Source organism: Triticum urartu, chromosome 7A (assembly GCF_056163025.1).
Source record: "Triticum urartu cultivar PI428250 chromosome 7A, HENAU_Tu73, whole genome shotgun sequence".
NCBI lineage: Eukaryota > Viridiplantae > Streptophyta > Magnoliopsida > Poales > Poaceae > Triticum > Triticum urartu.
In genome coordinates, this window is record NC_141879.1 from 129,921,745 (window position 1) to 129,937,477 (window position 15,733).

At 43.6% G+C, this 15,733-nt stretch overlaps 1 protein-coding gene across 1 annotated transcript; it reads right to left on the reverse strand.

Annotated features, from left to right (window-relative positions):
* Positions 1–221: 221 nt before the first annotated feature.
* LOC125525967 (ubiquitin-conjugating enzyme E2 34-like) lies at positions 222–5,968 on the reverse strand. The gene is made up of 9 exons (XM_048690969.2): positions 5,624–5,968; positions 5,476–5,530; positions 2,906–2,944; positions 2,732–2,795; positions 2,235–2,296; positions 2,115–2,154; positions 1,606–1,633; positions 1,084–1,175; positions 222–714 (listed from the first exon to the last, which is right to left on the reverse strand). The coding sequence occupies exons 1-9, from the start codon at positions 5,678–5,680 to the stop codon at positions 426–428; spliced, it is 726 nt and encodes a 241-aa protein (XP_048546926.2). The 5' UTR covers positions 5,681–5,968; the 3' UTR covers positions 222–425.
* Positions 5,969–15,733: the final 9,765 nt, after the last annotated feature.

Here is a 15,733-nt window from a genome sequence, read left to right on the forward strand (position 1 = left end):
GAAAATTGTGAAGCAGCACTTTGAAAGAGACGTATCTCCCAGAGATACCCAGCAGAAAGAGCATTGTTTAGCGCAGACACGGGTCACAATTAGCAAGCCCTTCTTAACCTAGCATGAAATTAATGGTATGCTGCTTCTGATACATTTCTACACCTTGAAGATAAACATTAGCGGGCAAAGCAATGCTGGGAGCGGCTCGAAACAGAAGACGAGAAAAAACATAGTTCCAAGAAGCTCAAATAAAGCAGCTTGTAGAGTTTCTCGTCAAGGGAGTGAGAATACGGTTCTACAGTTTTACCATCACAAGAGTTCATCACCATGTCTCCAAGGTGGTAGTCCACGGATGAAGAATTGAGTTGCACAAACCAACAGAAAGCTATACAAAATTACGGCACCACTGTCACACTTTATTCGACTTTTTACTGTCAAAGTTGCATCAGGGGCAAGGCCATCACCGCGCCAAAAACAGAGACAATAACCACCATCAGCCAAAAGGGCACTCGCTTCTTCAGCTTCTTTTCGCCGCGGACCTCGGCCACTGGTCTTCCTATATTGTTCACCATAGCTGCCGCCTGCAGGACGGCGGCATGAGAAGGAGCTGGGGCATGGTTCTCCTGGGGTTCTGGTTCCGCGCCAGTTTGCTCCTTTTCTTGTTGTTGGTTATACTTCTCAACATACTCAGGAAACAGTTTCCTGAAGTGCGGGCAATTTTTGCTGTGGAACAAGAGCAGACTTGAGTAAACCTCATGGTTTGGGACAGGGAATATCTCGTGTGGAAGAAGGCGTAGTCAAAACAAGACACAAGAATAAATGTCATTTCAGAATAAGCCAACAAATGTCAGCTGTCTAAAAGTGAATTAGATATGCAGTGATTTGGCACTGGTACACTGAGTTCATTGCATTTGGGAAATACTAAATGAGATAGAATCCCTTAAAAACAAAAAACCAAGATATTAATTATGGAAGCATATTTACTGAACAGTGAGCGAAAGCTACTGCTAATTCCTGCATCCGAAGGATTAACCTTTTTCTCAGTCAACACCCAAAAGAACTAAAGCCTATCTTGCATATAAATGCATTTACCTCTCACAGTTGTAAGCAAGAGAAGCCTTTGCTAAACGCTTCTTCTCTCCATCTGTACTTCTGATGCTTCCAGTTGTAAGAGCATCATCCATCTACAAATACAAGAACAATTTTACAGTTTACATCAGAAGGCAAGAAGCTGGAAAATAGTTATGTTCTTTGGTAAACCAGATGATTCTAAGGGTATAAAAGAAACAGCAAAAAGCTGTACAAGCATATCTTTTGTACTTTAAGCACCAGAATACTAGATTTAGGTGACTAGCATGAAAATTAAGATTATCAGAAGAACTGAAACATTAACCAACAGTACTGCCTCCTTGCAAGTGAAATACCAACATTTATTGCGTAAAAACACTCAAAAGAATTACTTGCAGTAGTAATGTAGTGTTTAGTAAGTATTTATAGTACAAATTGCTAGGCTTGAAGAACAGTTCATCTCCAAAATATGTGTGTCAACAATTAAGAATTGAATTGAAGTTCTTTTGCCAACTCGTAGATGATGAAAAAGTAACAATAACTTACCATAAATGAGAGGAGTCCTGTTAGAATGCTGCAACACAAAGGCGTATGTCAGACCGGTGAAGAGAAAAGCACAAGAATACCATATAGCAAAATATATTCACAGATTGACAATGACGGATCACTTGTATCATTGGAAAAGCGAAGGTACACTTTAATTTGTTGCAAGTTCCAAGTTCTCAATGTTTTGTTCAATAAAAAGTTCGGTTGACTTCCAAGCAAACCAGAAAAGCATCATTCATGGATGTTCATACAGAATAAGAAAATTGCGGTTGAGCATTTAATTTGAAGGCAAGTAACTGAAGACCATAAACTCAAGTAGCTGATATTTGAAGGAGAAACATCTTATGGGGATACATCTAAGTTCAAACTTAGGAGCTGAAAAGCATGATTGGTTTAGTTACCCACAAAATATTTTAAAATATGTCAAATGAAAATACGTATTCCCCAGGCCTGGGAATGAGAAGACACTACTATCACTCACTCATCGAGGTATATCATTATGTGCATACCTTGCTACAGACCACATGGGATTCCAAGATTCTGGATGAACTGCAAAAACAAAGCAATATGAGAATTATTTCAATCCGATTAGAAAGGTAAAAAAAATCTGATTACAGTATGGTGCTTACAGTCACTCATTGATAGGCATATCCTTTTGTGAGGGGCAAACCTGCCGCTGGGGGTTGTCATGCTGAGCAAGAAAGACAAATTGTAAGTAGAAATCTAAGAAAAGTCCATTTATTAATTCGATATCAACATATTTTATCTAATCTATACCAATATAAAAAGACCCAAAGGGGCAGATCCAATTAATCTAGGCCATCAAATCATGTCAATCCAACGACCTAGACTACTTCAATGTCGAGCGCTCAACATGTTTAGCGTGCAGTTAATGTCATGCCAAAATATAGTGCTAATCACATAAGAACATGCAAATAATATCCTACTTAATATCCGCATGCACTTAATATACTTCCAAATTAACGTGCATTGCACGTACACATCACTTAATATACTTCCTAATTAACGTGCATTGCACGTACACATTGACTAGTTGTTTTAAACATCCAAATAACAAGGAATTGTCGTTAAAAAAGGCACAACCAATGCTGTAATGTTTCAGTACCTGATACTTGGAGGTTTAAAAGGGTAATCAGAGGGAAATTTAAGCTTCCCATAGTAATATCCACCTTCAGGAGGAAAAAACAAGTGCAAAAAGACTGTTAAATAAGTGCAAAAAGACTGTCTGGCATAGGATAGTACGCAGAAGATAGTAGTTTCAAATATGTGTCATATTTACCTTCAAAGGGTGTGGCTATACTTCCTTCAAGTACAAAATCTGCCAACCAAAAGACAAAATTAAGTAACTGATAGTTTGATAACAAGCTTGAAAGTGAGCGAAAATAGACAGCACTGATAATAAGAATGCCAACAATGCAAATGACATACTCCCTCCGTTCCTATGAAGAGGGCGTATATTTTTTTCTCTGGATTTTTCTGAAAACAAGGTGCAGGGTGTGATTCAAATGCTCTTCTTCCTACAATACCCCTGGTTCTCCTCCTATAATCTCGCGCTGTACGTGTGAATTGGTTGCCACATGCAGGCTGGGAGAAAACAGCATGCATGTCAGGCTGCTTTTAATGCCATGCATGATGGCGCTACAGGCCAAGGGCACATACAAAGCTAGCCAGGATTATTGGGACTTGGAATTTTCCATGGTGGGCAAAGACGCTAGGCAGTAATTAATTAGAGGCAAGCTGGGAAAGAAATTTCTGGCGCTAGCTTTCCTTGGGGTTTGCAAACAGAAATTTATGCCGTCTTCATAGGAATGTAGGGAGTATAATTGGAAGACGAACAAGGATTAGACTTGCAGAAAAGGTTAATGTAAAATATCTGGCATGACAGCATTCATGTGGCTAGGTGTGTCACTCTACAAAGCACGGACACGGCTGATTCAGCCGATTTGCCGTCCTAGTATGGCGGGACATGGTGACACGCCATGATACGCATATCCCCTCATTACCAAATTTTGAAAGAAAGGACATAGCTGGGATACGCTGGGAATTGGAAGGCCCAATAACAGCCTCAGCCCGATACAAACCCTATTTTGCAGGCTCACACACACGCTCGACACAAAAGGAACAAGCTGCTCCAGGCTCCAGCGAACACTCCGCCGCCTGGACTCGACCGCCGCCGTTTCCAAAGTGCAGCAGACACGCGCTCGAGCAGGTAACCCCAAGCCCAGCAGCCTCTCCTCAACCTCTTCATCCCTTTGTGACTCCCTGTTGAGATGCTGCTGCTTGCTTCCCCATGCGGCAATGCCGTTGCTGCTTGTGTTTTAAATTAGCTGCATGATGTTGTGCTCACTTGAATATTGGTGCTGCTGTTTGCTTGCTGTTAGGGAGCATGGCATCTGAGAACCCCACCGCCAGTAGCCAATCGTCCATGGGTGAGAGTGAAGGGCAGCCTGGTGTTGTAGATCCGAAATATCCTTTGTTTCTCATTGAGCACTTGAAAAGGGATGCAACAAATGGAAATGTGGCACTATTCTGACCTCATATTACATGGCCTATTTTTTAATTCTTTATATTTAGTCGTGTATCCCCGAATGGCTGTTTCTGGAAAATGACGTATTCCATGTCCTGGTATTCATGTCACCGTGGCCGTGTTTCCGTGTCCAGATCCGTGCTTTTTAGGTGTCACTCATTAAAATCAGAGTAACTAAATGTACACCAGTAGACAAGTTTAAAACTTCATAATGAAAAATTATTGACTAAATCTAACATGCATAATTTTAATTTTTTTCACATAGTTGCCTAATGCCTAAAATGACCAGATCTGCAATTAAAATACACTCTCCAACATCAGCAGCGGAATAAGCAACTCGACAATTTGGGGCATAAACCAAAAACACAACGTTGTATTTCAAAATAACAATTAAAAATACCAAGACCCTGCAATATGTATCAAACTATCATGCAGCTTAATACAAGACTGGCAGGACACCTTGGCCATCATTGTACAAGTACAAACCAGACCAATTCAAAATCTGGTGGGGAACAATATGTATAGTGAACAGATTGGAGGTGATGAAACATCAGATAATTAAAACAGATGGGCCATGAAGCAGTGTGCAACATAATGATGCGAGACAATGCCACAACCGCATGAGTTAATGTGATAACTGTTGAAAAATATCCAATAGCACCAAATATATCGTGGACCACTGGTGTGACACTTCCCCGTCTCCAAGTCCATGCCATTTTACCAAACAAGCACACAGATGACAATGATGCATGAGTAAGCTTTGGGCACAGGGAGGTGAGAACCACCACTTTCAGGAAAGGCGCCTACAAATCCAAACTTCTATATGCAGATTTTTCACACTGAATTTTTCGGAAGCTAACAACAGACCCTCCAGGCCACTTCCCGCGAGAACACCCGACTTTGGCTAATGACACGCAGGAGCCAATAAGCTTTTCCTAGCATCTCTACAGCATGTGCCTGAACTTCTTCCAGGGGCTAGGGAAAGCCCGAACCTACCCAAATCATGAGCCCAATTTACATTACAGGATTCTCGAGAACGGCAGAAGATTTTGTAGACAACAGATACAACAGGTGGCCATAGACACATTATAAAGATTAGCCCGACAATTTAAACCTTAAATTTCGATACTACAGGTGAGCAAACATAAGCATGCCCAAGTGCAATGCAAAAGCTTCATATATTACCACAACATAGCCAAGCCCAGCAACGATTAACACAAACACCAAACCGCCAGTCGCAATCATGGTTCGCGAGCCCCAGGCGTTTCTCATCAAATCAAATTACGGTAAACACACATGCGCGGTAAGTGGAAGCTACTTACGCCACTCCAATATGTCGTTGGGCAGCGGGCGCGCCACGATCTGCGGCACCGGCTCCTGCAAGCATGCCAATCGCGTCAGAGCCCCTCCCAAAACCGAAACGCACCGCGCCAATCGCCACGAATCGAGGCAGGGGAAGGGGGAGCTCACCTTGCAGAGCGCGTGGTACTCCTTCTGGAGGCGCTTGAGGCAGCCCTTGTCGGCCATGGCGTAAACCCTAGGCGGCCGCGCCGGCCACCGTCCGAACCCCTAGCTCGCCCGAATCCGACCACCCGCGCGCGCGTCCCCCCCGCTCGATCGAGCCGGCGCCGCGGATCGAACCGGACGCGGTCCCGTCGCAGCTAATCGGGCGCGGGGGCTCGGGGATTGGGCGATTTGGGGGCGCGGGTTGGGGATTGGGGGCGAATCGGGCGGCGCGGGGGTGGGGGATCGGTGGCCGCGTACCCCGGTGGAGAGAGAGAGAGGGGAGGGGGCCAGCGTGCGGAGAAAGAGAGAGGGGGGAGGGGAGATCAGCTGGGTGTCTTATCGATGGTGCCCGATCTGCCTCGAGATTCGTGCTCGTGGCCGGTCAGGTCAGGACGGGCGAGCCGACGGACGGACGGGCCGCTGGGTCGCACGCGTTTTCTGGATGGTTTTCGTTCAGGTCCACGCTCTCTCTCTCTCTCTCGTGGTTGTCTGTCAGCTTTTTCCGAATTAACGGCCGCTTTCGTGCTTCGGGTGCTGTCAAAAGGGAGGAGTTAAATTTTACGGCTTTCCAGCTTTTTTTCGTCATGGCATGGCACGCTTTCGCTGTCGTGGGTGATTGTATTGTACCCCTGTGCCGCTGCGTCACACTGGTCGTCACAGACTTTGCTTAGCTTGTCGTTATCGTGTGGCTGAGTTAATCGTTTATATGAGTAAGGGGCTGTTTGGTTTAAGACTAACGGTGCGTTTGGTTCAACCCATGTAACGTATTCGGTTTGCCGTAACAAGACCTGCTGCTTCCGATTAATTTTTCGCAATACGTTGTTTGTTTGGTTGGTGCGACCAAAGTCCTGATTTCCTAATCACCTCTCTATCGGGCGGTTTTGATTTTCTGAAGCGTTATATTGAAAAGCGCTACTGCGGAAAACGCTGACAGCGGAACAAACGCTAGCTATGGTTTCGCAAATCGCTGTAATCGGAAGCCGCACATTTTCGGCCGAACCAAACGCGTCGTAAGTTTGCCTAAGGTTGCCACACCTAAGGTTAGGCAAATTTGATCAATTTGGGTGGGTGTTTGGTTCAAGCCACCCCTTAGGCAAGTCACATTAGGGTCCCACATCACATACACTCAAAAAATGTGGCAAGATCCCCTTAGGCAAGTGTGGCATGGTTAGGCCTAGAACCAAACAGCCCCTAAGTAAAAGAAAAAAGACGGCTCCATCGCGGCGGCGGACGGTCGAACGGTGGGTGGGCGGCGATCGGGCGGAAGCAGTGGGAAAGGACAGGCTTTGAAAGTGGTGGGAATGTCCGATGCACCGCTCTGGTTGGGTTTTTTGGGTGGACCGGGCGTGCCAGAGTTCGACGTGGCGCATGTCTGGATGTCTGTAAATTCCCCCTATATTTGGTTCCCGTTCATAGGATTTCAGACATCCAGATCGGTTCGGACAAACTTGATGACCGGTGTTGGATGACAAGAAAATGTCTGGACTAGACACCTCGGACATCTAGTTTTTAGGGGCGACTTGGTGAACCGTGTTAGAGTTGCCCTAAGTTATACACTTACACACAGAGGGTGACTTGGTGAACTATCCAACCCGGTGTTGCAAACCAGTATGTTCAAGCAAGAATGGTGTGGCCATGAGGACATCCTCGTGGTGGACTTGTGTCCTCGGCCTCCGCCGTTGCGACAACGTCTGCTCCAGCACCGGCGCGGAGATTGGGAGGTAGTTCGGGAGCGGATGTAGATTGTGATTTGCATTGGCGGCATCCGAAAGATGGGGGATCGTGTGTTGGGTCGTGGTTCATGGCAGGCAGGTATGGTTTCCTCTTCCGACGTCTTAGTCATGTGGGGGTGCCAGATCCGGAGTTTGATGGCGTGTCCGGAGTGCTCCCTCAGTCTGATTCGTTCAACGATGATGGATCCGCCTTTGGTGAGCCACCTTGGAGGTCAGCAAAGCTGCATATTAGTGAGGGAGCCACGCCAAGCTCGGGTGAGGAGGTGGTTCGTCCTTTGGTTTCTGTTGTGGTGGTGCGGAGGTAGGTGACGGGTGTTACTGAAGAAAATATGCCCTAGAGGTAATAATAAAGTTGTTTATATTTCCTTATATCATGATAAATGTTTATTATTCATGCTAGAATTGTATTAACCGGAAATTTAGTACATGTGTGAATACATTGACAAACAAAGTGTCACTAGTATACCTCTATTTGACTAGCTCGTTAATCAAAGATGGTTAAGTTTGCTAGCCATGGACAAAGAGTTGTCATTTGATGAACGGGATCACATCATTAGAGAATGATGTGATTGACTTGATCCATCCGTTAGCTTAGCACTTTGATCGTTTAGTTTATTGCTATTGCTTTCTCTATAAATTATACATGTTCTTATGACTATGAGGTTATGCAACTCCCGAATACCGAAGAAACACTTAGTGCGCTATCAAACGTCACAACGTAACTGGGTGACTATAAAGATGCTCTACAGGTGTCTCCGATGATGTTTGTTGGGTTGGCATAGATCAAGATTAGGATTTGTCACTTCATGTATCGGAGAGGTATCTATGGGCCCTCTCGGATGCACATCACTATGAGCCTTGTAAGCAATGTGACTAATGAGTTAGTTATGGGATGTAGCATTACGGAACGAGTAAAGAGACTTGCAGGTAACGAGATTGAACTAGGTATTGAGATATCGACGATCAAATCTCGAGCAAGTAACATACCGATGACTGATGTCTACTACACAACCTTCTTATTGTAGACGTTGTTGGGTCTCCAAGTGCAGAGTTTTGTAGGACAGTAGCAAATTTCCCTCAAGTGAATGACCTAAGATTTATCAATCCGTGGGAGGCGTAGGATGAAGATGGTCTCTCTCAAGCAACCCTGCAACCAAATAACAAAGAGTCTCTTGTGTCCCCAACACACCCAATACAATGGTAAATTGTATAGGTGCACTAGTTCGGCGAAGAGATGGTGATACAAGTGCAATATGGATGGTAGATATAAGTTTTTGTAATCTGAAAATATAAAAACAGCAAGGTAACTAATGATAAAAGTGAGCGTAAACGGTATTGCAATGCGTTGAAACAAGGCCTAGGGTCCATACTTTCACTAGTGCAAGTTTTCTCAACAATAATAACATAATTGGATCATATAACTATCCCTCAACATGCAACAAAGAGTCACTCCAAAGTCACTAATAGCGGAGAATAAATGAAGAGATTATTGTAGGGTACGAAACCACCTCAAAGTTATCCTTTCTGATCGATCTATTCAAGAGTCCGTAGTAAAATAACATGAAGCTATTCTTTCCGATCAATCTATCATAGAGTTTGTTCTAGAATAACACCTTAAGACACAAATCAATCAAAACCCTACTGTCACCTAGATACTCCAATGTCACCTCAAGTATCCATGGGTATGATTGTACGATATGCATCACACAATCTCAGATTCATCTATTCAACCAACACAAAGAACTTCAAAGAGTACCCCAAAGATTCTACCGGAGAGTCAAGACGAAAACGTGTGCCAACCCCTATGCATAAGTTCACGAGGTCACGAAACTCGCAAGTTGATCACCAAAACATACATCAAGTGGATCACGTGATATCCCATTGTCACCACAGATAAGCACATGCAAGACATACATCAAGTGTTTTCAAATCCTTAAAATCTCAATCCGATAAGATAACTTTAAAGGGAAAACTCAATTCATCACAAGGGAGTAGAGGGGGAGAAACATCATAAGATCCAACTATAATAGCAAAGCTCGCGATACATCAAGATCGTTCCGAATCAAGAACACGAGAGAGAGAGAGATCAAACACATAGCTACTAGTACATACCCTCAGCCCCGAGGGTGGACTACTCCCTCCTCGTCATGGAGAGCGCCAGGATGATAAAGATAGCCACCGGAGAGGGATTCCCCCCTCCGGCAGGGTGCCGAAACGGGTCTAGATTAGTTTTCGGTGGCTACGGAGGCTTCTGGCAGCTGAACTCCTGATCTACGTTATTTTTTGGAGGTTTCTGTACTTATAGGAATTTTTGGCATGGGTCTCACGTCAAGGAGGTGCCCGAGTCGTCCACGAGGTAGGCCCACGTGCCCCGGGGGGCACCCTCGTGGACGCCCCGGGACTCTTCTAGCCTAACTCTTTTATTCCGGGGTCTTTTTTTGGTCCATAAAAAATCGTGAAAATTGGCACGTCAATTGGACTCCGTTTGATATTCCTTTTTTGTAAAACTCAAAAACAAGGAAAAAACAGAAACTGGCACTGGGCTCTAGGTTAATAGGTTAGTGCCAAAAATCATATAAAATAGCATATAAATGCATATAAAACATCCAAGGTTGATAATATAATAGCATGGAACAATCAAAAATTATAGATACGTTGGAGACGTATCAAGCATCCCCAAGCTTAATTCCTGCTCGTCCTCGAGTAGGTAAATGATAAAAACGGAATTTTTGATGTGGAATGCTATCTAATATATTTATCCATATAATTCTCTTTATTGTGGCAAGAATATTCAGATCCATAAGATTCAATACAAAAGTTTATATTGACATAAAAAAATAATACTTCAAGCATACTAACTAAGCAATTATGTCTTCTCAAAATAATATGGCCAAAGAAAGTTATCCCTATAAAATCATATAGTCTGGCTATGCTCTATTTTCATCACACAAAATATTTAAATCATGCACAACCCCGATGACAAGCCAACACTACAAAAAAAAATACACTTTCGTGATGATACGTGTTTGTCACAGTAGGTCGCGTTTTTTGTCATGCATGTACATCCATGACGATTTTATGACGGAATCAAGATAGTTATACATGTGCTATCGTAGAAGTGTTCCATGAAATTACCAAAATTATCATCACGGAAGTGTCCACTTCCATGACGATAAATCGCGCGTCACAGAAGTGCTTTCGTCAAGGGTGACCGACACATGGCATCCACCGTAACAGAACGCCGTTAAGCTATCGGGCCGGGTTTTTGGATCCGATAACCCATTAACAGCCCCGACCAATGGGGATTTTCCACGTGTAAAATCATCATTGGCTGGAGGAAACACGTGTCGGCTCACCGTTGGGACAGATGTCATCCGCTCATTGGACCGAAGGCGCCTATGATACGGCGATGCGTGGCACGGGCCAACAGAGGCCCATTCCTGTGAAAAGACCGGCCCGTTTGACTTGGTCAAAAGGTGGCGGGTCGGCCCACGGAAAGCCTGTTAACGGCCTGTTCGCATATAGCCCATTTACAGCCCACTAACCCAGGGCCCGTTACGCCCTATCCGAATTAGGCCCAGTAGCGTCATCTGGGCCGTCCAATATGATTCATCACGTTTTAACTTCTGGCCCATGTGTGGCCCATGACTTCTTTCGGCCCATATGAGGACCTTTATAACTCTTGGCCCATAAACGGCCCGTGGTGAAACTGGCCCGTAATGAACAGTGTATCACTTTATACCCATTAACGGCCTGTTATTCCATTGGGCCGTTTCCAGCCCAAGTTATCTTTCGGCCTTCTCGGGGTCCATTGATTCTTGGGCTCATTTGCAGCATTCAGTTACATACGGCCCGTTACTGTCATTTTCTGCTTGTGGGCCAAATTCAGCCCGTTGTTACAGTCGGCCCGTTTGTGGACCGTTAATACGTTGGGCCGTTTTCATGTAAAAAAACCCGTTGGGATGTTTTCATAGAGTTATCAAATATGGCCTATTAACGACCCGTTATGGTCCACGAATAGTACGGCTCATGATTGGCGAAATGATGATACGCCCCGTAGAAGGCCCATGGATCGTACGGCCCGTATGAGGCCCATGGATAGTACGGCCTGTAGAAGGCCCATGGATCGTACGGCCCGTAGAAGGCCCATGGACCCTACGACCCGTAGAAGGCCCATGGACCCTAAGGCTCGTATAGAAGGCCGATGGATCCTACGGCCGGACAAAGGCCCATGGATCATATGGCCTGCAGGAGGCCCATGGTTACAACAGTCCGTGTGTTGCCATGATTATTTTGGCCTAGTTACCAAAAATAGGCTATTGTGGCCACTAGAAAAAACAGAAAAAGAACTGCAGTGACTACAAGCAAACAACTAAACAAGACAATAAGGAAATAAATAAGCAAGCAATTAACGCTAGCCTATTACCGCTATTACACATATTACATCCACTGGGCATCAAAGTTCGCCACCAGTGCAAATATAGGGAACAAAGCAACACATTACATACACTGGCCGTCAAAATTGGCCACCAGTGCAAATAAATGCGGCAGCAAAAGAAGAGCATAACTGAAACAACTTCAGAAGAGCTCAAGAAACGTTATCCTGGGTATCCACCATGCTGGCAATAAGCTTAGCAAGCTGATTAGCTTTGTCCTGTTTGGCGCTAAAATCCTCCAATGCTTGCTGTTGCACCAGAAAGTATGCATCTGAATGCTCCAGGGACTTCCGCAGTCCTTCCGCTTCTTGTCGCAGCATAGCTGATCGATGTCTTTCGACTTGTAGTTGAGACTCAAGAAACCGAACTGATTCAGACAGTGAGTTTGAATAGCTTGTGCAAGCGGTAGTGGCCAGTAACTCGAACACTAAACAAAGACAGGACTTTGGGGTTGTCTCGCTGTCTTCAAGATAGTCTTCCTTAGCTGTTTTATCAGCTTTGTTGGAGATCAACAAGGATGTGTCACTATCCTGAACCTTATCTGCATTACTTCCTTTACCATTGCTTAATAAGGCACTCTTCCCCAATATTCTGTCAGCATTCTAAAAGAAGAAATAAGCAGACACATAACAATTTTAGCATGTACTAGTATATGAAACTCATTTCGATGAACCAGTTCATTAGTAAGGTGGACAGGATTAAACTACAAGTCTTCTATTGCCAAGTACTAGTACATAATAAAAGCATCAAATAAACATATATCTATGTCCTATGGTCACTGCATTGTCTTGCCAAATCAAAATAAAGTCACGGTTCAAATCATATCAATTCAAGACAAAGCAGCAGTGAAAGAATACAAAGCGTGGGAAACTACATGGCACAATAAGATTTCAGATGGGTACCACGGGTCTACATGTACAACAACACTATTGGCTCTGTTGTGATGCTAGTAATGTGAATGATATGAAAGTCAACTGTATACACAATTGAAATTGAAATCAACGGAGCTATTGATAAGAGCAAACCTGTTAAAGAAACATGCATGAACATACCTGCTGTGCCATTGGAGTTTCGATTGGATCCTTCAATTTAAAAATAAGTTTGTATGAGTAAATACAGTGATACAAGAGCAAAGCAATCATAGTTAAAAAAGGCGCGCCTAGGCTCTAGGCGTTGGCAAAACGCATTGCGCATAACTACGCATAATCGGTGCATAACTGTGCATAAGCATGCGCTTTGGTCAGTAAAGCGCAAGGCGGTGGCAAAACGCACAATTAATGCCTAGCGCGTTTTTGAACTATGATAGCAATGGAATCTTAAATTAGAATAGTTGTTTTTCAAGTTTAGGCACTTGTTCTACATGAACAGAGTACAGTAAGACGCAAGAATATAATACTTAAAAATAGAAAATGAGCGCATAGACCTTGCCACATTCTTGGTTCGGGACCAGTACAAAACAAGGCGTTCCCAGTCATCGTCCAGTAAATGTGTCTCAGGAGAACGTAAGGGAATTTGATGAGTTTGTTTGCCGGTGAAGTACGTTTTCTTCAGGTAATTCCGATACTGCCACCAAGCATTCTTGAAGATAGCAGAGGTATTAGCACAGGTTACCTCATCCTGAGTTTCTAAATCGGTCCTTCTCTATAGAGAAAAATGGAAAAAATTGCTATATTATAACCATCATGGAGGTAGGATGTATGGGACGAAGCAAAGTAATTGCCATGAATAACATTACTTACACATAACTCTTGGACAAACACCTGCAACTGGCATTTTCCTTCATCTTCAGTATAATATTTCCAAGATGGGAATATATGCACATACGATTTAACAACATCAAATGCGATAGATGCTAAACTACGACTAGCTGGTTGTGCTTCCTCCACAGGAATAGGCGTACTAACTAGTGGAGTTGGGGTTCGCCGTGATAGTACTGGCCCTTTGGGCACTGGAGCTGCCTTACTAACTACTCATGTTTGGGAGCTCTGTGGTGGAGATGGTGCTGTGTCAACAGGAACTGGGTTACTATCGGCTGGGGTTGGGGTTAGATTGGGTGAAACTGGTTCTCTGTCCATCGCAGTAGGGGTACAATCTGCGAGAGTTTGGGTTATGTGTGGTAGGGCTGGTTCTTGTGCATGTACAACCGGGGTGCTATCTCCACCAAGAGGTAGCACTGTTTTATTTGAAGATCGTGTTTTTAGTCCGCTAGATATTGGCATCACCCGCTCCAATTCAAATGGCTGATAAACAGGAAACATAGTTGAATATACAAACATTGTATGAGAGACAGATGCATTAGATAGTGTGGAAAAAAGAGGGCATGAAATAGTTGACATGTATATTGTTTAAGTAAAACGGATAGCATGACATAATTTCACATATATGATGTCTATCTAAACTAGATAGCATAGCATAATATAATTCAAAGATATGATGAATAACTAAACAGGATCGCATGACATAATTCACCTACATGTTATCTAAGTAATCAAGATCGCATCATTTAATTCACATATGTGATTTATATGCTAAACAGAGGGCATTCGATATGATGTCTGAACTAAGAACATGGTGTTGAATATTGTGTATATGATGTCTAAACTATGAAATGCAAGACACCGTATGCATGATATGAGTAGTATAATCGTGCAAGTTAGAGCATACACCTCAGTGGGGGAATAGGACTGGTCATCTGTCTCTGAATCCATCTCTAAGGAGCTATCGGGACCCAACAAGAGATCTGCTTTGACAGGTAGCACTGTCTGCTCTGAAGGCCTTGTTTTCACTCCAGATTTTTCCATCTCCCACCCAAATGGCTGATTCACAGGAAGAGTAGTTTAATGTACAAACATTGTCAACAAATGGAAATGTAATGAAGAAAAGGATGGGCAAGATATCATTCAAATATATGATGCCTGGTTAAACAGGATGACATTGCACATTTCACATATATTATGGCTGGCTAAAAGACATGAGACTGCATAATTCCCATATATGATATAGAAACTAAACAGGTGGCATTACAGAACATGTCTAAACTAAGCAGATGACATATATGATGTCAAAAGTAGGCACTGCAAGGCACCATATGCATGATATGACTAACATCATCATGCCAAGGTAGAGCAAACACCTTGGGGGGTAAATAGGAGTGGTCAACGGTGTCTGAATCCGCCTCAGAACAGATATCTTCCTCTGGATTACAATCTGGAGAGGGGTGGGGAGGGTTTGCCATTGAACCCACCATGGAGCGATGTCTGCATGACATTGTATTACCGCGCAAAACTCTTCTCTTTTTCTCTACATGTTCAGCATGACTGTGTACAATATCTGACATGCATACGAAAAAAATATGGCGAGATTATGTAAGGAGAGCATGCAGAAATTTAGAGTGATGGTAACAACCAGTGGATTGACGTTTTTCCGTTGAACCAAAATAGCCCTAATGGATCGACGTGAATGTATAGTAATAAGTGATGCAACAAGTGTACAATCTCTCTGCCGTAGCCGTGTCGACCTCAGCATCATTGGGTTGGTCGTTGAAGCAGTTGAGGCAGAGGTGGTTGTCGGAGGTGTGGAGGAAGATCTGAGGAATCTGTAGACGGCGTCCAGGGCACTGCTCTGTTTTGATGGATCGTTCTGTCATTGGAGCAGCTCCGATGAGCCGTAGGACGTCAAGGCTGGAGCAGCACAAGACATACATCGTCAATCTCAAGTGGGATTATAATAGCATCTCCAATAGATAATGTAAAATGGATGTAAAATTAACATCATCAAAAACCACCTCACTACAACAAATGAGGTAAAAACTGTTGACTCTGAACTTAACTGTCGAAACTGAAATTTACTGTGGAATCTGAATGCTACTGTCAAAACTGAACGCAATGGTAGCAAAGAGGCACTTG